Source organism: Macrobrachium nipponense, chromosome 1 (assembly GCF_015104395.2).
Source record: "Macrobrachium nipponense isolate FS-2020 chromosome 1, ASM1510439v2, whole genome shotgun sequence".
Classification (NCBI taxonomy): domain Eukaryota; kingdom Metazoa; phylum Arthropoda; class Malacostraca; order Decapoda; family Palaemonidae; genus Macrobrachium; species Macrobrachium nipponense.
In genome coordinates, this window is record NC_087200.1 from 173425879 (window position 1) to 173450408 (window position 24530).

The 24530-nt window shown below is 39.5% G+C and overlaps 1 protein-coding gene across 3 annotated transcripts in view; it reads right to left on the reverse strand.

The window, feature by feature from the left end:
- The window catches only part of LOC135219855 (pyrimidodiazepine synthase-like), a 170968-nt gene that overhangs the window by 32776 nt on the left and 113662 nt on the right, over positions 1–24530 (reverse strand). For all 3 annotated transcript variants that reach the window (XM_064256965.1, XM_064256964.1, XM_064256963.1), the window contains exon 6: positions 4451–4551. In XM_064256965.1, coding sequence (XP_064113035.1) covers positions 4451–4551 — 101 coding nt within the window. The remainder of the gene's footprint in view (positions 1–4450; positions 4552–24530) is intronic.

Sequence of the window (24530 nt, forward strand, 5' to 3'; positions counted from 1 at the left end):
GCATACTGGTACTGCTGTTCAGCAAATCTGGTTGCTCTCAGCACATAAAGCAGATCAGGGATCAATTGTGAATATGAAAGATATCTGTTGAAATACAACTTATGAAAAAGAGACAAACAAGAGACCTTCCATCGATGGTCCAAGTCATAACTACTACTACTGTCACAAAACACTCTATCTAAAAGAGATAAATCTCTGGCAGAAGCAGACATCCACAATAAAGAACAGTATTCTAGTAAAGGGAGTATAAATGACCTAAAACAGGTTGCAGTGATTTTATTACGGTTATTAATACAAGAGGCCTTATAAACAATACCTAACTTTCACACAGCATTTGCTGGAACTTTTATTAGAAGTTTCTCAAAAGATGGATGTGAGAATAGTTAAAGGAGTTCAGCCTAATACCCCACCGACTACACCATTCCCTGATCCAGTCCTTGTCCCAAATGAGGCTGAGGGCAGCTTCAATTCTCAAGAGTGGAGACTTTACCACACCCACAAGTGTTACATCATCACCATACTGAACAATTTTGTTTTCCAAGCCAACAACCATGTCACTTGTATACACTAAAAATAACAGTTGACCAAGAACACTGCCCCGTGTAACTCCAGACTTGTTGCTGCCTGAGTTGCTGCCTACCTGTAAAGAAGTCATCAAGTACTAACCCTAAAATATATTCACCTACTCCAAGATTGTGAAGTTTATAAGTAAGTGCCTTGTGATTTACTAAAATAAAGCAGCACTAAAATCTATCTGAATTACTCCACACTCAAAACCCTTAACAAGGTCCCTTCCAAATGGCATGTCAAGTTTTTTAAAAGAGCATAACAGGTACCTAGCTGCTTCCTACATGTATACTGACTATCAACTAACACTCCTTTATATTCAACATAGAATTTATATAGTGGCTTAAAAGTAAGTTTTTAAGCAACTTTAGAGAGCACATGGAGAATAGAGGTTGGTCTGTAGTTACTGCAGTCTGCAATATGCCACTCTTTGGAACAGGCATTATATTACTAAGCTTGCAGTTCCTCATTGGACGAGTGGTTTTTGCACTGGGCTACCAATCCAGTGGTCTGAAGTTTGATTCTGGGCTCAGCCAACATGGAATCAGAGGAATTTATTTCTGATGATAGAAAAGAAATTTGTTTCTCGATATAATGTGGTTTGGATCCCACAATAAGCTATAGGTCTGGTCCCATAGCTAGGTGACCAATTGGTTCCTAGCCACATAAAAATATCTAATCCTTCGCGCCAGCCCTAGGAGAGCTGTTAATCAGCTCAGTGGTCTGGTAAAACTAAGATATATTTAACTTGAATTACTAAGTTTGCACTTGTCTGCAAAGATGCTACATTGGCATAAAAATCTACTAAACTTAGCAGACAACATGCTAGAAAACAAAGGGAAGAAGTTCAGTACTGCCTGTCTAAGAGAGGAGATTTTAATTTTGAAATCATAGAACTGCATGTTTTTTTTTTACTCAAATACATCATTTAATATTTTTTTATGGAGTAATATGAAGAGAAACAACTATTTTATTCCCATTAGGCTATGGTTCTCAATAGTATATTGTAACAATCAAATTAATTAACCCTAAATGGATGGATACCCTCATATGAGTAGCTATATCAGGTTTTAGGTGAAGGATGGATTCACTCATGGTGAGCATCGATACTACGGGGCATCAATTTGGGGAAATCAAGCAGGAAATAGGTTCCAATACTCCCATAGCCCATAAATTCACTAATGGCAACTTTTAGACTGGTTCAGATCAACAAAGTAGGCAGCTCATGAGTTAGTTGTGATGTTGACTTCAAGGGGGCATGTGTTTCTATTCCTCCCAAGACGTCTTTTTTATTTATTTGATCATAAATATACCAAAAGGTTGCAGTTGGTTTTAGTTCTTATCTTTTTTGATAGTATGACAGTTATAATTGTAATTTTACAAAGAAATATTATAAAACATGCATAATCCAAAAACGTTTCTGCATCTTCAATCTCAGTAAATTTATGTAAATGGTTATAAAAAAAATATGTACTCAGAATTTGTCATTGATTTTAGTTCTTATCTGTTTTGATATTGTATGAGCTGTAATCATAATTTTACAAAATAAAATAAAATTATTGATAGAAAAAACATAATTTGTATAATTAATGACTGTCTAGTAAAAGAAGCCCCACAAGGGGTTGTAAATAGTAGTCTTTTTTCAACTTCTCATGGAAGGGAGGGAGAATCTTTTAGAGTTATTTTCTTACATCCTGTGCATTTGTATATCCTACTCTTTCCACTGATGTGTTTTTTGCTTAAACTGGCTAACCTAAAAATTTCCCCCGCCTGGGGTGCCGCATTTGCTTTTTTTTAGCCCAGCTCTTAAGGGTTAATATGCCTCCTCATTTTGAAAAAAAAAAATGGATATCATATGAAAAAGGCTATTTTCCCATTTCCCATGGGTATGTATATATATTTACAGATTTAAATACAATGAGTATTGTAATGTATGTACAAGTCATGTAATTATATACAGCGGTACCTCGACATACGAAAGGCTCAACTTACGAAAAACTCGAGATACGAAAGCAAATACGAAGATTTTTTTGGCTCTACATACAAAAATAGTTCAATTTACAAAAGGTTGTTGCTGTAAAGTCCCGAGATTCGCCCGGACCACCGAGAACAATTTTAAAACTCGCGCACCGCCAACGAGTAAAATTGCCACCATCCTCCCGCTCTCCCATTGGTTCTTCATGCTAGTCATCGCCGTAAGATCCTGCTCTCCTATTGGTCAGCATCTACCCCTTGTGCTTTATGTATTCTATTGGTAAAAGGATACTGTAAATTGAAAAACTTATTCATGCAATACATTTAATTAAAAAAAACAATTAAGTAGATAGAATAAAGAAAAGAAATGAATGGTTATTATACTGTTTGGTAGTTTCAGTAGTTGAAGAGAGATAATGAAAATTTGATTACTGTACGTACTGTGTGCTTGGCGATCGTTCTTTACTCGTAAGTGCTGAACGTAAACAGAAGTTTGGAAGCTTTTTTTTTTATTGTTTATTATAGGTAATGGTTACTTAATAATTATTTGAAATTAGTACATGCAATAAATTTGATAAAAAAATTGTGAATTAGATATTATAAAATATAAAATAAATCAGACTGCTATCATCGAAGCCAACAAATACGTATTTTCTAGAATTCTTTTTCTGTTTTAATATTATGTATGTTTCATTATAGCTGTCAGTATGTAACTCGGTATCTCCATTAGGTAAAGATAGAATAAAGAATAGAAATGAATGGTTATTATACTGTTTGGTAGTTTCATTAGTTGAAGAGAGATAATGAAAATTTATGGCTTACTGTGTGCTAGGGAAAGTGATTACTTGGCGATCGTTCGGTACTCATAAGTACTGAATGTAAACAAAAGGTGGGAAAGTTTTTTGTTTGTTTGTTTGTGTATTATAGTTAATGATTAATTAATAATTATTTTGAAATGAGTACATACTGATTATTTGTACATTTTATTGGCATATTCTAAGCTTTTAGCTTCTTAGGTTTAGATGTCAGAATCATAGACTAGGCTACAGTAGCAACTGCTAACATAGGCTAGGCTTATTGCTAAGGGACATATGCTAAAGTCCTAATATATGCAGTAAAAATTGGGTTGAACATTACATGCAGTTGAATATTACTCAAGTATGTACAGTATTTTGCCTTTTTGGAGTCATATTTCTTCCGTCGGATTGGCATCGTAACCCTAAAACATGTGTTGTAAGCCTGGAAATATAATTTACTGGGGTGTTTTTATAGGGCTTGGAACGGATTAGGCATTTTACATGTAAAATGCGGTTCAAGATACGAAAAGCTCATGATACCAAGGCTGCCTCGGAACGGATTAATTTTGTATGTCGAGGTACCACTGTACATACATATAACGCTTTACCATTCCTTTGTCTATGGAATCATTAATTTACAAATTAAGAAATATGATACTACTATATAATGATAGCTAAGTCCTAATGTCAAAATCTAGATTTTGCTACCTGTTTGCACTTACCTCAGAGAAATCTCCTTGTTAAGTGGGTAACTAGTGTAAAATCTGTGGACATTCTCTGAGTTTTTCCACATAATATACTTTGAGGCTAAGAAGCAACCCACTGGTAGACAGGGCAATAAAATAAATTCACAAAATTATTTATAAACGCAAAAGAGTATTTTTTGAGTTCCAAATCATGATGGCATCTAAAAACAGTTAACTAAAACTGTTTTCTTTAGGCTTATGGGCTTGGGTACAGTGCTTAAACTAGGATAACCTTCATACAGAGCCATGAACTAGAGGAAAACTCAAAGGATACTTACTAAAGCTGTGTTCTTTTAGGCTTATGGGCTTGGGGACAGCGCTTAAACTAGGGACCATGAACTAAAATAAAATTCAAAGGATACTTACTAAAGCTGGATAGCTTTCTTCAGTCAGAAATTTATCTCCAGAAATTTCTTGCAATACACAAATTCGCTCAGCCCAAGGCCAAATCATGTAATCAAGCATTCCTATAAAAAATAAAGTAATGATTATTCATCAAAAATTATGTCATAATTGACAATTACTTTGAGATATAACTTAGGTCAGTATAGATCAAGAACAAGACTGGAACTTGAAATACAGTTAAGTAACCCTTTAATTATTTGCACAAATAGGTATTAGGAGGGTGCACCTATGTCCAAAGTCACAGGACTAGTAACTAGGCTAGCAACAAGCTATGCTACCTCTATGCTACCCAAAATCCTAGCCTGACCCTGACTAACCTAGGAAAATATACACTAACTTACCAAGTTGTCACAGTAGCCTTGGGAAATCAAACTATGCATTCATGATGACTTAACTACACTGTACTGTATGTATATTTATATACATTAAATGTTGTGATGTAATAAAAAAAAAAATAACAACAACCAGATCATTAGTAATCTTGAACAGATGCTCACATGTAAATATGATCCCCTCTCCTTTACATTTTCTTCATGTACTGTTTTCTATGAACAGTAAAGTACATACAGAATACAATGAACAAATCATACGTACTGCAGAGTACAATTTAACCTAGAACAATGGCTAAATAATCTATCAATCATCCCATTCTCCACCTTATGCCTCCTCATCGTCATGACAAATTTTTTAGGTAATTTGTATTTTTCTTAACATACAAAGCTGAGGTCATTACATATGGTACTTTCAGAGCAAGCTGGAGTTGGATGTTTAACTTAAAAAGAGGTGGATACTGGTAGTTGGGTACCAATGGATAGAGAGGAATCCTTCCCATCCAGGTGGTACGCATTCACTTTACCTTTCAAGCCAGGAAGCAGAATGAGAGGTGGCTAGAGGTGGGCCATTTATGTAAAGACCTCAGGTTTATATGTTAGGAAAAATTACATTCTTATAATAAAACAAAAGTTTTAATTATACTTACCCAGTAATTATACAGCTAAGGTTTCACTCGCCTGGCATTTAAAGTTCCGAAATTTGCGGGTCACTCTAATTTTTCTGTTTTGTTTTGGCTAGGTAACAATGCCCTACCCACTTTCAGGGAAAGAGAGGAACAACTTGCCAAAGAGCTCAGTTTGTTTTATACCCGTAAATAATAAATCAATGCTAAGGGACAGAGGGAGGGCTCTGATTATATAATTACGTAAGGCAGTCCCCGGGTTACAACGGGGGTTCCGTTCTTGAGACGCGTTGTAACCCGAAAATCGTCGTAAGCCAGAACATCATCAAAAATCCTAAGAAAACCTTACTTTTCATGCTTTGGGTGCATTCAAAAGTATGCAAACTGCATTCTTATTGCATTTTTCATCAAAAAAAATTCAAATATTGATTATTTTGCAATTCTGGTGTCATTTCTTCTGCCAGATGAGCGTTGTAGGCGTTGTAACCCTGGAACATGCGTCGTAACCCTGAAAATAATTTCGGATGAATATAATTGAAAAGCGCCTTAACCTCGGAACGTCGTAAGCCGAACCCATCGTAAGGTGAACCCGTCGTAACCCGGGGACTGCCTGTACTGGGAAAGTATAATCAAAACTTTTATTATAAAAATGTCATCTTTAACTATGTAACTTAACCAGTAATTATATAGCTGATTCCCACATTGAGGGAAAGTGGGAAGCATGGATAGTTCTACCTCAAAACATTATCAGTGTAATCAGCTTGAGAATAGAAGGCTTTGTCAACATTAAATAAAATGTTTGTTGATTCTTTACCTGATAAGAGAGTTGATGTAGGAAAATACTGCCTATGGTTGTCACTCATCTTATCATGTAGAGGTGTGGCAGTATAGGTGTGGAGCACCTACTGCTATGGTGAGACCTTTGTAGTGAAGGACAATGCCGATAGCTAAAAAAGATAATCATTTCCCAACACCACACCAGTCAATAAACGGCCAGGTACTGCATTCATCATACACAAATTTAATATCATGAAGATGATGTGAGGCAAGAACAGATATACATTTCCAAAATGTAGATTGTAATATTGCTGTGAAGGATAAATTTCTTTTAAAGGCTAACAAAGTGGCTACTGCTCTAATATCATGAGCTTTTACCTCACACAAAGGGGAAAAGGTCTTCCTGAACTGAAGAGTGCGCTATGACATCCCAAGGAAGAATGATAGCGCATTCTTAGACAACAGTCTGGATGGGTTCTTAACTAAGCACCACAGATTCCAAGAGTCACCACAAATGTCTTTTGTTCAGTGCAGATATTATTTAAAGGACCTCATGAGACACAGAGTAAATTTATAGTCAGTTCCCAGGACTTCCATCAGACTGTTAATTGAGAAAGAATGAGGCCATGGATTAGAAAGGGACTCATTCTTGGCCAAAAACCGAAGGGAATAGGAAAAAATTGCATTCCCTTTCGAAAACTCTTCTCATCCATCTAAAGCATGCACTTCGCTGATCCATTTTGCCGTCGCAATGAACCTAGAAAAAGGGTCTTTCTAGTTAAGTCTCTCAATGTAATTGCATGCATGGGTTCAAAACAAGGTCCTGACAACCACTTTAACACTAATATCAAGATTTCAAGGCACAGTCGAGGAATCCTTACACTTGGAGGTGTCAAAAGACTTAGTAAGGTCTGAGAGATCTGAATTGGAGGACATGTCCAATCCTCTGTGGCAAAAAACTGACCCCAACATAGTTCCATAGCCCTTTATGGTAGAGCTAGAAAAGTTGTTACCTGATCTTAAATGTAATAAAAAATCAGCTATTTGGGTCCAGTAGAAGAGCTATTGGAACTCCTACACCATTCCCTAAAAATCCTCCATTTGTTTTCATATACAGGCAGTCCCCGGGTTATGACGGGGGTTCCGTTCTTAAGATGTGTTGTAAGCCGAAAATCGTTGTAAGCTGGAACATCGTCAAAATCCTCTAAGAAAACCTTACTTTTATTGCATTTTTCATCCAAAAATCCTTCAAATATTGTTTATTTTGCATTCTGGTGTGTCATATTTCTTCTGCCAGATCAACGTTGTAGGCAGCGTAAAGCTGGAACATACGTCATAACCCTGGAAATAATTTCTGATGAATATAATTGAAAAGCGCCTTAACCTCGGAACGTCATAAGCCGAACCTGTCGTAACCCGGGGACTGCCTGTACATTGTTTCAAGACTGTCTTCTACTTTTAGCAATTGCTTCTGAAACCGCCTTCGTACAATCTCTGTAAGTGCAGTTGTCTGAGTAGTTGCTTCTTTAGAGGAAGCAGCCTCAGGAAGTCCACAAGAATGTCTATGTGATCAGGAAACCATTCCTTCGACTACCTAAAATGAGCTACCAAAATCGAGACATTTTGGTGTGTTAAAAATTTATCACTTGCCCGATTGAATTGAATGGGGGAAAGGTGTATCGGTCTTTGTTCGCCCAGTCAAAGAGCATAGCATCCACTGCCCAAGCCTGCAGATCTGGTATTGAAGAACAAAACAGAGGGAGACGATGGTTTCGAGATGGCAAACAGATCCACCATTTGGTTTTCCCCGAAGTTCCAAAGGTGGGGAGTTTGCCAACAACACGCTTCTAGAAATGTGTGAAAACATGAACATTCAAGTGATGCATACAGCAGCCTCTGTGAGTAATCATGCAGTTATAGATGAAATGGTGACAAAAATGATGGCAGAGCAACCAGAACTGCTTTTTTAAAAGTGGCTTGGCATGGGCAGTCAATGCTAAAAATTGTCTCCTAGTAATAGGGGGTTTTAGCCCTTATCAATGCATGTATGGGCAGAATCCTAACCTACCAAGTGCCATGAATGATGAACTTCCTGCACTGGAGAGTGAAATGGTTGCTAACATCTCAATGCTTGCCACTCTGCAAGAAAAGCCTTTATTGCTGCTGAAACTTCTGAGAAAATACAACTGGCACTAAGAGACACAGAAAGGACCACTGGTAAGGTCCTTAAGAATGGAGATCAAGTATATTTTAAGAAGGAAGAGCAAAAAGAGTGGAAAGAACCAGCAACAGTCATTGGTCAAGATGGCAAAACAATGATTTTGAAATGTTTCAAGAATTGTATGAGCACATGAAACATACATTCAGGAAATACCATACAGTTTTCAGAGAAACATTGAAGAAGGAAGAAAAGTGCTAGTATTTTGATATGTTGAGGCATCAAAGAGAACATGATGAAACAGGCAATAGTAAGAAGATTGAGATAGAGGCAGTTATAGATCCAGTGGAAAATGAAAAAATGAAGAAGAACAAAAGAACCACACCAAAGTTGAGGACAATTCTTCTGAAGATATTTAACAGTCAAGGGTATTCCAAAGTTGGACAGATTAAGATTCCTTCTGAAAGGATCTATTCAATGGCAGATAGGAACTATTCACAGCCGTGCTGGAAAAACCACAGGAAAATATAGTATTTGGAGAAATATTGAATATAAAGATGGACATATTACAGCCATTGACTGGAAACAGATTGAGAAAAAATGGGTACCAGTTTCAGGAGATGAAGTGCAGGAACCCAGTGAAATTGTAATGGTTGTGAAAACACAGACAGTCTGGAACTTCATAAAACAAACAAAAAGAACTGAAAACCTGAAAGAATTTTGGAGCTTATGAGAAAATTCATTCCTAACTTGGGTCAGAAGGCATTGGTCAGTACGATGGGTGGTGACAGAAAAGGAAAACACTGATGGGAAAAAGAAAATTAAAGCATGGGTAATTGCCAGAGGTTTTGAGGAAAAAAGAAATTCAGTCAGATTCTTTCCACTGTTAGCAAAGAAGTGTTGAAGTCCTTTATTGGTATACTGTCTTCAAAAAGATGGGCAGTGAATTCATGATATAAGGCTGCATTCCTATGGAGTGAACGGGCGTGAGGTGTATCTTACTTCACCTGTTGAAGCTGCTGTGATGATAAGTACGTCAAACCTTGGTTTTTGTATGCCTCTCTTTTCGTCTGTTTTCGGTTTTACGTATACTTTTTTTCTCCAAAATTTGTCTGTTATTGTACGTTTTCCTTGGTTTTTACACACTCAGTAACGCTCCATCCAGGGCTTAGCATGGATTGAGTGCCCAAACGAAGCATCCCGTTTTCTCTCGTGACCCATTCTGGCTTTGTTTCTTGTCTAACAAGCATTTCAGCACTCATAGTCTGCATCCCAGCATGTTTTTGTTGTATTTTGTGCTTATTTTGTTGTAAAAAACTCATTGCAAGTAGCCATCATGGGGCCAAAGAAAGCTGCAAGTGCCACCCCTGAATAATTTACAGGCCAGGAACATGATAGAATTTAAGAAAGAACTTGTAGCGAAGTATGAAAGTCATGTACGTGTAGTTGATTTTGCTAGGGTGTACAGCAAGTCAGTGTTGACAATCAGCTCTATCCTAGCAAAGAAACATGAAATCATGCAGCTGATGTTGTGAAAGGGTTCACGTCTTTATTGAAACATAGATTGCAACTAGTGGAAGATGTTGAAAAGCTGTTGTTGGTGTGGATCAATGAAAAATAGTTAGTGGTGGATAGTGTGTATGAAGCAATCATTGTGAGAAAGCTAGGATGTTGCATGTTGATCTGAGCAAGAAAATGCAACAAGTGCTACTCTTTGTGATTTTAAGGCCAGCAGAGGCTGGTTTGAAAATTTTAGAAAGCGTACAGGCATCCAGAGTCATACAGCATTGGAGGCTGCAAGTTCTGACAAATGTGCTGCTAAAGAATTTGTTCAGGAATCAAGGAATATCTTGAGGCTGAAGGATTCCTCCCTCCACTGGTCTTAATTGTGATTGAGAGGCATGCTCTTGAAGACAACGCCAAAACAGGCCTAGATCACACAGGCGGAAAGTCATTGCCAGGGTACAAGCCTATGAAGGATAGGCTAACACTCTGGTCTGTGGCAACGCCAGTGGGATTTCAAAATGAAGCCCCCTACTTGTGTATCACTGAAACTCCCCGAGTCTTCAAAAAATACACCTGTGATCAAGAATAAATTGCCTGTGATGTGGAAGGCCAATAAAAAAGGCATGGGTCACAAGGCAAATTTTGTTGAGTGGGTAAATGAGGTGTTTGGCCTTATGGTTAAAAAATACCTCCAGGATAATCAGTTGCCCCTCAAGTGCCTCCTGGTAATGGACAATGTTCCTGAGCATCCTTCTGGCTTGGAAGACAGTTGCTGGATGAATTTTAAATTCATCACGCGAAGTTCTTGCCACATCCATAATAAAAGTAGAAGTGGGTGACAAAGTTGTTGGTGAGAAAAAGGTAGGAAACGTGGCCAAAATGAACTACATCAAAGAAGCATAAGCAGTCGAAGGAGCTTCTCAGTCTTTTGTCTCTTCATCTTTGGAGGACACTGGAGAAAGAGCCAAATCCACAGGCGCTTGAGACATAACTGCATCTGCGAGAGCTTGTGACAAAACCACATCCATAGGAGCTTGAGGAGTTGTGACATCTGCAGGCACTTGAGACATTGTGAGAACTTTATTAAGCAGGGACAAAATATTGTCTAGCTTCACTGAATGGGATCCACTTCAGAGACATCAGAGGAAACTAAAGGAGCTGGGGGCGATGATGGGCGCTCAGACACAACTGTACGCTTGTCTGGCTCCGAGCAAGCAGGCACCCAAGGTGTTTGTAGACTGCTGAGGGTTCAAACACCAATGGGCGCTGACTCTAACTGAAGCGTAGGCACTTCTGGGCGCTTGGGGACTGCTGGAGGAGCATCAGCTTCTGAGAGGCAATCAGAAGAAAAAGAAAAATTGCTCTGGACTGCAAGACGGGCATTCTGGATCTCTAAACCTCGACAGGAACCACTGGAGAAAGTGCTGCATCCATAGCACCCCTCTTTAGGGGACGAGACTTACTCCCTGAGCGCCACAGATGACATGGAGAAGAAATCCTCTGAACTCAACAAACTACACACATCCAAAGACCTTTCAAGTGGCTCTTTATTTGCAACAGGTTGAACTGAGGGGCCGACGGCTTGTGGGTAGACTCCATCAACCTCCCTTGGGCCACCAGGTTGATTCCTCCCATATTCTGGGGAGTGATGCCAATGACCTTTGCCTAGGAGGGTTGATGGATGAACAGCCACCTCCTCCACTAGCATTGCACTATCACTTTTAGCTTTGTCCATAAGGACTTTCACTGACGAACCAAGCAGCTCCATTGTCTGCACTAATAAAAGCAAAGCGCTTATCAAGCTTACTTCAAGGCTGGCAATGGGATTGGGTATTGGAAGTGTGGGAGCTTGAAACTGGAGACGGTGGCATAGCAAGGGAACTGGGAAGGGGGACTAAAGAAATAATAGGAACATTCAAATCTGACTTTAATTCAGAAGATCCCTGGGCTAGCTGATTTTGAATCTGCCCTGCTGAAGCCTTCTTTTTCTATCTCTATCTAACTTTCTTAAGTGAGACTACATTTTCCATGTCTCTCATCCCAGTCAATACACTCTGAGCTTTTGAAATCAAAAGAACATATTTGTTTATGGCAATCGGTACATTTCTTTGAATCATAAGAATCTTTGGTCAAACATCTGTTGCAACCTTTAGCACAATATCTAAAGTTAGACAAACTGATAGTTTACATCATCACAAACAGTTACTCAGTTGGTAATAAGAAGTCAAAGGTATATAGAGTTCTCTAAATACTAATTGCTGAATCGACCAACATAAGAAAATACAGTGTTCCCCCATATTTGCAGGGATGGCGTGCAAGACCCTCCCGTGAATAGCTAGAATCCGGGAATAGTTGAAATGCTTAACATTGCCTATTTTGTTAATTAAAACTCAAGTAGAACCCAACTAAAATGTTTATACCTGGTTTTTTAATAGGTTTATTACAAAAAATGATATTGTTATGATACAATAAAGTTTCATACATACTTACCTGGCAGATATATACTTAGTCTTAGCTAAGTATATATCTGACAGGTAAGTTGATTGTATGAATAGCACATTTTATAATGAAATTGATAAGAAAAACAATTAATTTGTGGATATTTCTCATAGACAAATACCCCGAATAGGCAAATTTCCCACGAATAACGCCCTTAGAAGAATCCGCAAATATGTGAATCCATGAATCCGGAGTGCACGAATACAGGGGGTTTGTTGTACTTTACCAATTGTGATGAACCAACAATTAGAAAAGTAACAAATTTCAGAATTAACTGCAGCCGACGAAAACCAGTGTACAGCCATCAGCCGGCAGAAACAAACTGGGCTCTTTGCCAAGTTGTTTCTCTCTTTCCCTGAAAGTGGGTGGGGCATTGTTACCTAGCCAAAACAAAACAGAAAATTAGCGCGACCTGCGAATTTCAGAAATTTAACTCCCGTGAGTGAAACTCTTAGCTATATAAGTCCTGGGTAAGTTACATAATTAAAAATACAATTACTTAAATGAGTAAATCTCTGAAATGACTGGAAGTTTTGCCTCACCTGGGGCCTCTTCCTAGTCAGGCAAGATTAAAGAAAAGAGATCCATTCCTCTGTCTCTTGATCATGTGAGATGTTCAATGCATAGACTTGGGCTTCGAATAAATGGAAGGTAACATCACTATTTGAAGATGGGCTTGAATGAACCCATATTGTCTAGGACAATAAAGCTGAAGATAACTAATTTCCACGAATAACGCCCTTAGAAGAATCCGCAAATATGTGAATCCATGAATCCGGAGTGCACGAATACAGGGGGTTTGTTGTACTTTACCAATTGTGATGAACCAACAATTAGAAAAGTAACAAATTTCAGAATTAACTGCAGCCGACAACCAGTGTACAGCCATCAGCCGGGGCAGAAACAAACTGGGCTCTTTGCCAAGTTGTTTCTCTCTTTCCCTGAAAGTGGGTAGGGCATTGTTACCTAGCCAAAACAAAACAGAATTAGCGCGACCTGCGAATTTCAGAAATTTAACTCCCGGTGAGTGAAACTCTTAGCTATATAAGTCCTGGGTAAGTTACATAATTAAAAAATACAAATTACTTAAATGAGTAAATCTCTGAAATGACTGGAAGTTTGCCTCACCTGGGGCCTCTTTCCTCAGTCAGGCAAGATTAAAGAAAAGAGATCCATTCCTCTGATCTCTTGATCATGTGAGATGTTTCAAACTGCTAGACTTCTGGGCCTTTGAATAAATGGAAGGATACATCACTAATTTGAAGATGGGCTTGAATGAACCCATATTGTCTAGGACAATAAAGCTGAAGATAACTATGGGTATGTCCAATGTCTTCCCCCTTCCCCCTCTCCCTCTTGCTAGACAGAGGGTAGGAGTTGCATCTATTAATCCAAAAAGAGCTAGATTATAGACAAAATATTCAGTCATCCAAAACACCTGCATGCACACACGTCCAGCATGTGACAGTTTGCTAACTGTGAGTTTGCTACCTGTCCCTTACAAGAATATAAAAGAGAAGGTAGGATGTTCAAAGAAATCACAAGATCTTTAGATCATGAGAACAGATAGACTTCCCACGTCACATACATACTGCCTTTCGTTTACAGTACTATTTCAATGCAGAAATTTCAAGAAAAACAAAACACAATGTAAAGAAGTAATCATTTACATTTTTCATAGAATGCACATTAAATGGGTAACCAAAACAGAATATGTATGGAGTTAAGGGAGGAATAAACTTCATGTAAATAAATACAGCCCTGAACCTTAAAATGGCAATGAAGAAGTTTAAAATGAAAGACCCCTTACATTGGTATCTTAACCATGCCACCCATTGCAACCTGAATTTTTATTACAATTAATTCTAAATACCCTGTAAAATTCATGTAGAAGAATCCACCAAAATGGCCAGATATCTAAAGGAAATAAAATACACTTACATGGATAAATTCAAGCAAAATCGGAGAAACATAACAACCGTAAAGAATGCACAACCCAAACAAAGACATGAATTATACATCCTAAGCAAAAACTACATTAATCCATATCAGTGCTATATCTGAAAATGCATGTCATCAGATGTTTGTGCTTTGTTAAGTCACTTCATAGAATCCTCACTATATGAGGGTAGAGAGTTAAGTGCATTTTGTATTATGCTATGTATTATGCTATGGGGATAGAAGCTACAGTGTCCTTTGTATAATGTTCTGTTGGTTGTGCTAAAGGTCTTTTGAAATACCCTCTCAGTCCCAGCTGAGCTGCTGCCTTCTTTCCATGGTTAGATTAAACTGGTGTTGTGCCAGCATGGTCACTTGGTTATGCTCTTTGACTTTTCATCTGGTCCCTTGCTTCAAAGTTTTTCAAACTTTCCTGGAGACAATGAATATGACTTAGTGGCTTATTTTAACTTCTTGAAATATAAATTTTCATAATGAATTTTATGATTTCAATACATACCTAGTGTTGAAGATGACTTATGTCCACAAACCTGACTGGGACAAAGAAGTAAGCTATCTTTAACAGTACGTAAGATTCATCCCAAATAATAAAAATTTCATAATTACCTTGCAAGTACAACATGGCAAAGGATTAAATAAATCTGATATAGTGGCCCATTTAAACTACCTTGAAATATGTAATATTAATTTCAAAATCCTCCTGCAATTGTGACATGGCAGAAAATAAAATGTTTGTAAATCTTTCAAGAATCCACAAAGACTTTGTGTGGCTGATATATACATCTAATTTTACCATCAATCTTGCTTCAGTGGTAATTAACTGAGAAAGAAATGATTGATTAAAAGTAATTGTGATGCTGGTATCATTTCTTAAAAAAAAACTACAAATAAGTATGTAGTTAATTGAAAAACCATTTAGAGCTCATTTAAAAATATGAACAAGAAAATTAAGATTAGATTTTTTCCAGGAGACCAACTTCTGCAATAAAGCTCAAAATGCCACTGGCATAATATATGAACACCCCTCTCCCTGAAACCCTAGCAAGGAAAAAACCCATTCTCACGATGACTTGGAAAGGATATCATTCCTTAGATCCCATAACTGTGGCATTCAACGAACCAACACCTCATGGTCAAAGAGACCATGCAACCTTCATATAAAAGGCTAGTGATTATTATTCATCAAATATTTTATGGGTTCAGTTCTAAGAGTAATTGGCATAATACTGTCTCCCATCTAGCACATTTCCATACTTACAAGATGATATAACAGATATACTTTCTTTAATTTTTGGGAACTTTTATCAGTTGTTCGTCATAGGGGAACATGACAATGTTGCTGAGGACCTTTCACCTTTCCTTTGTTCCTTAGAACTCAATTCTTTCTTTGTTCCTTCTTTCTTTAAATCTTCAGCTGTAAACCCTTACAGACCTATCAATAGACTTTATGTAGTCTATTGATGTCTACTGACTGGTCCATAAGGGTTTTTCAGCTCCCAGGAGGGCTCCAAAGGGGAGATCCAGCCTGCAGAGAAAGACAAATTATAGGAAAAGTGATGGCATAGAAAACAAAACTGATACACCTAAATTTTGAATATCAGCAAAAAGCAGGAATGAATTGCCTAAGATAAAACTTCTAGCAAACTGAGTACTATTATCAACCTGATACAGAGAAGGACACACTGTTTGCAGCAGCAGCATGCCTAGAGTTGTGAGCTAAATTAGCTAAGTCAGATAAAGATTGCAGGGGATGTTTGTGTTGTAGTACCTGGACTTGTTCTTTAGGACTTGTTTCTTGAGAAGTCCATCACAGAAACTAGCAGTAAAGTTCTCAGTAAACGCCATGAGGATTGAATCTTGGTGACCTTTCCACTCCTTCAGCATACCACATTATTGAGACAGTGGCTGCTCTTTCAGCTGTGAAAGAAGCAGCAGTCTTTGACCAAGTCTCTGGCTCAAGGAGGAAGATGAAAATGAAATTGTGGGCCATGCACATCACCTCTTCATGGATGTAATGGCAAGATAAGAACAAAGTTGTGGTTAACGGCTGTGATTCGTGCTGAATATCAAATCCCCTCTCTAGGCACAAGACAAACCAACTTGCTTCCACACCCAGTGGACTATAGGAAATATTGGATCAATCACAGAAGATCAAAGGACTTGGACAATGTGATGAAGTTGTTGATTAGGGAATCAGTTGATGAAGGACATGACAGTCAGTTTTCCAAGGTTCTATGGTTTCCTGTTTTTAGTTCTGAGACCTCAGCTCAACTGAATAAGTTCCTGTAACAAGTCCTTATCCAGCTTCAAGAGAAGACCTAATCTTTGTTCAGAAATGCAATATTTTTCAGTTCCATGCCTTGTCTTTTAGTCTAGAAACAATTCCACATTTTTAACCAGACTTTGGCACCACTGGCAGCCTAGGTACACTGGTCTGGCATAAGACTGCAAAAGTACCTGAATGGCAAATTAGATCTAGCCAATTCAGTAACAGAAAACTAAAGGAATCTAAATTGTATAATAACTTAAGCTGCATCTGGGGCCTGCAGATCTACTGAAGAAAATTGGATTTGATTGCATTCAAGAAAGTAATAATAGATAGGGACAGACAGACATTTTAATGGTGATGGTTCATTCCTTAGTTGTCATGGTTTGGAAGATTGATTGCAACGATCTGGGGAGATTCAGCTGCAAAAAAGCCCTCCAGCTGCTATGACAGTCTCTTGGGCCACCCATCTTCACTTGAAAAGCTGTTCCACATAGATGTTTTAGGATGAGGTTCCTGGAGTTGTGGCTCTTAAGTGCTGGTATACTGTGGCTTTCTAGTGCTGACAGACATGCACACCTCTGGTTACTTTAGCTCCAGAGGGATGCTTCAATACACAGCTGGAAGCTCAAATCAGTTGAGAGCTGACTGTAATTAGCAGTAAAGCTGAGTAAAAAATGACAAATGAGAAGGGGTTCCCACATCACTAGGATTACTCACTGGCTGCGAAGCTGCACAATAAGTGTTAATGCATAAGTAAAATAAGAAATTTGTGAATAGTATGAACATGAAAATTTCTTTCAAGGAAAAAACTATAGGGAAAATTAAATTAACTTCAAATTCTTACCTGGCTTTCACCCCCAAAGAATTTTGTTTTCCTCTTCTTCAACTCTGACTCATAAATGTCTAATCCTTCATGAAGTTCTTGAAGTGCCTTTGCCATTATTTCTTCATTTCCAACAGCAAATCGGATCTTGTACCATGCTTGAGATACCTAAAGAAATTTTATATTATTTGACAATTCCTTTCAAATCTTTATACTCTGGTTTAAAGTGGGTGACCAGATAAATGCCTAATAGGAAGATCTGGTTAAAATAATGGGGTTAGATTATCTTTCAGAGTTTTAAGATACCACATCTCTCAATTTCCACTATTCATATATAAAGCAGTTATCCAATATGACAAATTTTTTAGTAATTTGTATTTTTCCTAACTAACAAACCTGTGGTCTTTACATATGGGATTAACTTTCAGTGAGCTGGAAATCTGGCCATTAAACTTTTTGCGAGGTGGTTATGGTAACAGTTACCGAAGGTAAGAGGCGGAAGTACCACCCACATAGTCCGAGTTCATTCAAATCTATGCAGTTTACCTTGTGGCCCAGGTATGAGAATGAGGGGTGGTGAGAGGTGGGGCCATTTATGTAAAGACCTCAGGTTTGTTGTATGTTAGGAAAAATACAAATATCTTCTTAAAAATTTGTCATTTTTTACCCTACATGAATACAAACCCTAGGTCTTTACATATGGGAGACTTATACTTTTGGAGGGATGATTCTGAGTAAATCTCTGAACTGACTAGTAGTGCGTCTCACCTGGGTACTCTCTTCCTAGTCATGAAAGAGCAAAGGAAAGAGACCATAACTCTGATCTATTGAACAAGCGATGTTCAATTGTCAGACTTCTGGGCATTTCAAATTAAAGGAAAGTAATAAAGTAACGCCTCAATCTTATGCAAGGTTAGGTATAAATGATTATTTCTAAATACAACCCTAATCATGCTCCCCTCAATTATTAAGCTAACTTTTAATTGAAATAAAAGTAAAAAAGTTAACTTAATACATTACCCTTAAAAAAACGAAATAAATGGTTGTAAAAATATAGGAGTGTGTGAAGATTACATGTACTATTTCTGTCTCTTCTTTCCCCTTTCCCACCAATCTATAGAAGCCTTCTCAACTTTGTTTTTAAGAACTTCTTCATTCTGCCTCTGTCTTTGTCTGAAATTCCTTTCATGAACAAACAGTGCTTTTCATTGACTAATACAACTCTAGTTATGTGTCTATATTTTAGAACAGTGCATTTACAGTTCTAGACAGTGAAGGTAAAACTTTACATCAATTTAAAAATAATCTACTAATATGAACTGAGAGACGAGAGAGAGAGAGAGAGAGAGAGAGAGAGATGAGAAGAGAGAGAGAGATTGTCCTTACTTAATAGAATGAATTTATTAATGGAATTATTACAGAGAGAGAGAGAGAGAGAGAGAGAGAGAGAGAGAGAGAGAGAGAGAGAGAGAGAGAGAGAGAGAGAGAGAGGCGGTGTCCTTACTTAACAGAATTAAATTATTAACAAATTATTACAGAGAGAGAGAGATAGAGTTGTCCTGGTTTAATAAAATGAAATTTTATTCATGAATTAGAGAGATAGAGAGAGAGAGAGAGGGAGAGAGAGAGAGAGAGAGAGAGAGGAGAGAGAAGAGAGAGAGAGAGAGAGAGAGAGAGAGAGAAATTACAAGAATCCTGTGACCTGCTAGTTGCAACACTCCCCCCACCTGTCATATTAAATTGACATATTTGACGCTCTGGCTTCGAGCTTTCTTTGAGTAAACAAGTGGTGAAGGAAAGGTTACTCACTTTATTTAAAATACTATCACTAACAATTTTGCAATTTCAGTTATATTACTATTATGTATTATTTAATCATCATAATAGTGAAATATGACAAATTTTAATCCATTTGTATTTTCCATAGCTTACAACCTTCGGTCTTTGCAATAGGATGATCTTGCGCCAGCTGCAAACGGTTAAAAACAATAAAAAATTGTAAAGCAAGGAATCTGTGGCATCTGGCAACTCATGGGTATATGACGTGGAAGCTGGTCACCGACCAGGCATAGAACCTTGTGATACGTCAGTCTTTCTTTGGGCGCCTCAGAGAGTAGTTATTAGCACTCTCCTCCCACAAAATTTGTAAGATTTGACTGCCATGGTAGTGAGCTTCAGCTATAGGTAAGTTTGTAAAATCTAATTTTAATATAAAAATGTCATTTCCTTGTTAGCCATTTGCAATGGGAGCCATCACTCTGATGAAAACCTGAGGAACCATCATAACACTGAAGCAAAGAGCCTGAAATTGGGGTCTTTCTCTCGAACACAAACTGAGGTACTTCCTTGAATTGGGATGAATAGGAACATGGAAATATGCATCCTGTAAGTCTAATGTCATCAAATCTCCTGGGGGAATGGATGACAGGACTGGCTAGTTTTCTTTTCATCTTGAATTTTGTGTCTTCAAGACGAAAGACTTTGGGAGCGCTGACATCAAGACGGGCCTCCAGCCCACCAATGACTGGGGACCACAAACAAAAGGTTGTAAAAACCTGGAAAATGAAGGTCCTGCGCTGGCTCTATTGCTCCCTTTATTAAAAGAGACATAACTTCTGCAAGCGACGAAAACCTCTCTGACTCTTGCGAATAAGCAATCAAGATGACTGGGCATATGCTAAGGGAGGAATTTTCACAAGGATGATATAACCTGTTTTTAAAACCTTCACTATCCAGGCTTCTGCTACCTTTTTCTGCCAAACTTCCAAAAATGAAAGAAGTCTGGATCCAACTAATGCACAGAGGACGGGTGTCCTCACTTGCGAAAGGAACCTTTAGAAGAGGTTTTCCCGACTGCTTTCATGGCAAAGCGAGTACTTCCTCTGAAACAGGAGAAGGATCACGGTCGGCGGACTGAAAGGCTGCGATCGAAGGAAGAGACTGCTCGTATAGCAGGAGTCTCCTTTAGTCTCTTGGTGGACTGAGCGAGAATATCCTGAGTGCTTCCTTCTTGCAACTAAGAAGCTATGTCAAGGTCTGTTGATTGAGGATACATATGCTTTTTATCCAATGGTGAATACAGCACTGCGATCTTTAGTTGCCATAACTCCCTTAGAATGTATATAAGCACCAGCGCTCCCTCGTTTTCAGAGTGGCTAGCATATAAAGGGAAGCTAGCTCATGGGAGCTGTCCTGTGATTCCCTGTCAATACAAGATAACATTCCTAATCAGTCCTGATGAAAAGTTGTTCTCTAGGAAGACTGAGCAAGATCTAACTTTGCAAGTCAAGGCACCCACTACCTAATCAAGAGTGTTCTGACTTCGAACACTTTTTGTTCTTGAGGAGATGCACTGGTTCCGAGGCCAAAAACAAAATCTTGGCTGACGAGAAAGCAGGATGCCTGGCCAAATCTACTGACCCAGAGAAGTCTCCTTGGGAAGAGGTACAGATTCCCTTATAAGGCCCGCCTCTTAAGTGGCATACGAGAGATACCTCCATCTCGACAACCTAGAGGAAGGAAAACTAAAAGTTTTTGCCTTGGTCCCTCTTTTCTGAGCTATAACAGGTGCCTGAGGAAGCTCTGCACTTAAAGGCGCTTGAAGTGTCCTAGCCATTACTGGCGCCTGAGTCGAAGAGGTGCTAGAGATGTCGTGAGCGCTTGAGGCGCTGAGGGAGAATTAATAAGTAAAGCCAAAATGCTATCCAGTTTCAGCTGAATACGGTCTACTTAGGTTGAAACAGCAGGAGCTACCAAGGAGGAGCCAATGGGTGCTCGGGTGCAACTGCACCTTGCTGTGACTCTACACAAACAAGCGGGCGCTACCTGGTGCTTGTGATAGTAGAGGGTTCTGGCACCAATGGGTTGCGTTGACTGCTTCCGAAGTTGCGGGTGCCTTGGGTAGTTGCAGGCGCTGGGGAGCATCCCCTTCTGAGAGGCAATCAGAAGTAATTTGCTTGGACTGTCCCACTGGCTGCAAGATGGGCGCCGTACTCTAGACCTCTTCACAAGAACCACAGGTGGTGCTGCTACATCCATGGAGGCCCTCTTAAGAGGCCGAGACTTAATGGTTGAGTGCCACTGATGACGACAACATGGAGAGGTGTCTTCAGAACTGAACAACTTATTCACTTCCAAAGAGAGACCTTTCCAGCAGTTCTCTGTTGCAACCTGGGAAACTACAACAGGTGAACTGAGGAGCAATGCTCGTGGGGCAGATCCTATCAACCTCTCCCTGGGCTACAAGTTTGACTCTTCCCATATTCGTGTTTTCCGTATTTGCAGACTCACACATACCTGGATTTCTCTCTGAAACATTTCCCCCCATTATTCGCAGAAAAATCGCCTATTCGTAGTATTTTTCTCAGAAATATTCCACAAATTCCTGTTTTTTTATCAATCATCATAAAAATGATATTGTAATGATACAATTAAGTTTGTTCATACTTACCTGGCAGATATATATATAGCTGATAATTTCCGACACCGACAGAATTTAAAACTTACGACACACGTAGTGGGAGTCAGGTGGTTAGTACCATTCCCGCCGCTGGGGAGGCGGGTATCAGGAATCATTCCCATTTTCTATTCATAATTTTTATTTCCACTGTCTCCTGAGGGAGGTGGGCGGGTAATAATTATATTATTATCCATCTGCCAGGTAAGTAGAACAAACTTAATTGTATCATTACAATATCATTTTGTTCATGCAACTTACCTGTCAGATATATATATAGCTGAATCCCACCTTTGGTGGTGGTGGAGAGACAGAATAGAGGATTTAGGAAACACATATGTGCAGATAATTGATATTTTGATTCCTTACCTGTTAGCATAGCTGGCTTCGTGATTACTGCCACGTAAGTCTGCTTGTGCTACTAGAGTTGCCAGCAAGGTAGAGACCTATGAAGCTGGTGCACTCCAGATGATCTGTCAACAGGGGCGAGACCACGACGTGACTAGACCATGGACCATACTAATGAGGGCAACGAGCAGAAAAATACCACCACCTGGCTTAGTTTATCCAAAAGGTATCCCACTTAACTAAGCTAATGGAAGGGAGACCCGCCCCAGGCGGTCACCCCACAACCATAAACACAAATTAAAAAACCCCCCTAATCCCTAAAGGATAGGATGAGTGTTACCTCCTGCCCCCAAAACAGTGTCTGCAGCAATGTATGGTCCGAGGGAGAAGCAATTTTCGTATGTCACTTTCACTTCCCGCAGGTAGTGTGAAGCGAACACCGAATTGCTTCTCCAAAATGTGCATTCAAAATATCTTTGAGCGCCATATTTTTGTGAAAGGCTACCGAAGTAGCAATAGCTCTCACCCTCGTGAGCTTTTTACTTTCAGAAGCTTTAAATCACTATCACTACACTTATTATGCGCTTCTTGAATCGTATTCCTGATGAAGAACGCCAGTGCGTTTTTCGAACATAGGAAGATCAGGTTTCCTCACTGAACACAAATTGTCCGATGAACCTCTGCAAGCTTTAGTTCTCTGCAGATAGAACTTTAGAGCCCTGACAGGACACAGGAATCTCTCACGTTCGTTTCCAACTATATCTGACAACCTTTGATTTCAAAGGTCCTCGGCCCACGGGTTGGAAGGATTCTCGTTCTTTGCTAAGAACATGGGACTTAAAGAACACACCGCACTACTTTCTGAAATCCAATCTGCTTGCTAATGGCCTGAATTTCGCTAACCCTCTTCGCCGTCGCCAGAGCGGTTAGGAAGATCGTTTTCTTCGTCAGATTCCTGATAGAAACTGAATAAAGCGGTTCGAAGTGACTCGACATCAAATATTTGAGCAGCCACATCCAAGTTCCACGAAGGTACTTTAGGCTGGACTACCTTCCTAGTCTCGAACGATCTAATAAGATCATGAATGTCTTTATTATTAGACAAATCGAGTCCTCTGTGCCTAAAGACTACAGAAAGCACGCTCCTGTAGCCTTTAATAGTGGAACAGCTAACTTCACTTCCTCTCTCAGATAGAGAAGGAAGTCAGCTATCTGGCTCACAGAGGTTGTGGTGGAGGAAATGCCCTTCTTCCTGCCCACCAGGATCTGAAGACAGCCCACTTCGATTGGTACAAGCGATTGAGGAGGGCCTCTTGCGGTGGCAATCGCCCTTCGCCACAGGTCTTGAAAAACCCCTCGCTCTGGCCAACTTCTTGATAGTCTGAACGCAGTCAGACTCAGAGCGGGGAGGTTTTTGTGGTACCTCTCGAAGTGGGGCTGTCTGAGTAGATCTTTCCTTAAGGGTAAGAGTCCTCGGAAAGTCTACCAGAAGGACATCACCTTCTGTGAACCAGTCGGCTGCCGGCCAGAACGGGGGCGATGAGTGTCATCCTCGCTCCTTCCGATGCCGCAAACTTCCTCATCACTTTCCCCGAGGATCTTGAGCGGGGGAAAAGCGTATATGTCTAGGCCCGACCAATTCCAAAGTAGGCGTCTACTGCGACTGCTCCCCGGGTCCAGACTGGGGAGCAATAGAGCTGAAGTCTTCTCGTCCTGGACGTTGCGAAGACATCCACCTGTGGACAGCCCCACACAGGTTTCCACAGCGACTGGCAAACCTCTTGGTGAAGGGTCACTCTGTCGGCAACAAGCTGTCCTCGCCGACTGAGAGGTCCGCCCGAAACATTCTGTACTCCTGACACGAACCTTGTCAGGATCGTGGACTTCTTGCGCTCTTGCCCACAAAAGAAGTTCCTTTGCGATGGCAAACAGAGAAGGCGAGTGAGTTCCCCTTGATTTCTTAGGTATGCCAGCGCTGTGGGTGTTGTCCGCATTGATCTGAACGACTTTGCCGGATACTTCTTCCTAGAAAAACCTGAGAGCCAGATAAATGGCTGACAGCTCTTTCAGATTGATGTGCCAGGACACCTGTTCCCCTCTCCAGGTGCCCGACACTTCTTTCCCTCCTAGTGTTGCTCCCCAACCCGTGGATGACGCGTCGGAAAACAACACTAGGTCGGGGTTCCGAAGTTTTGAGGGAGAGCCCTTCTGCGAGCTTCCGAGGATCTAACCACCAACTTAGGTGATCCTTCACCTCTCTCGTTAAACACAAGATCGCCTCCAGATCTTGC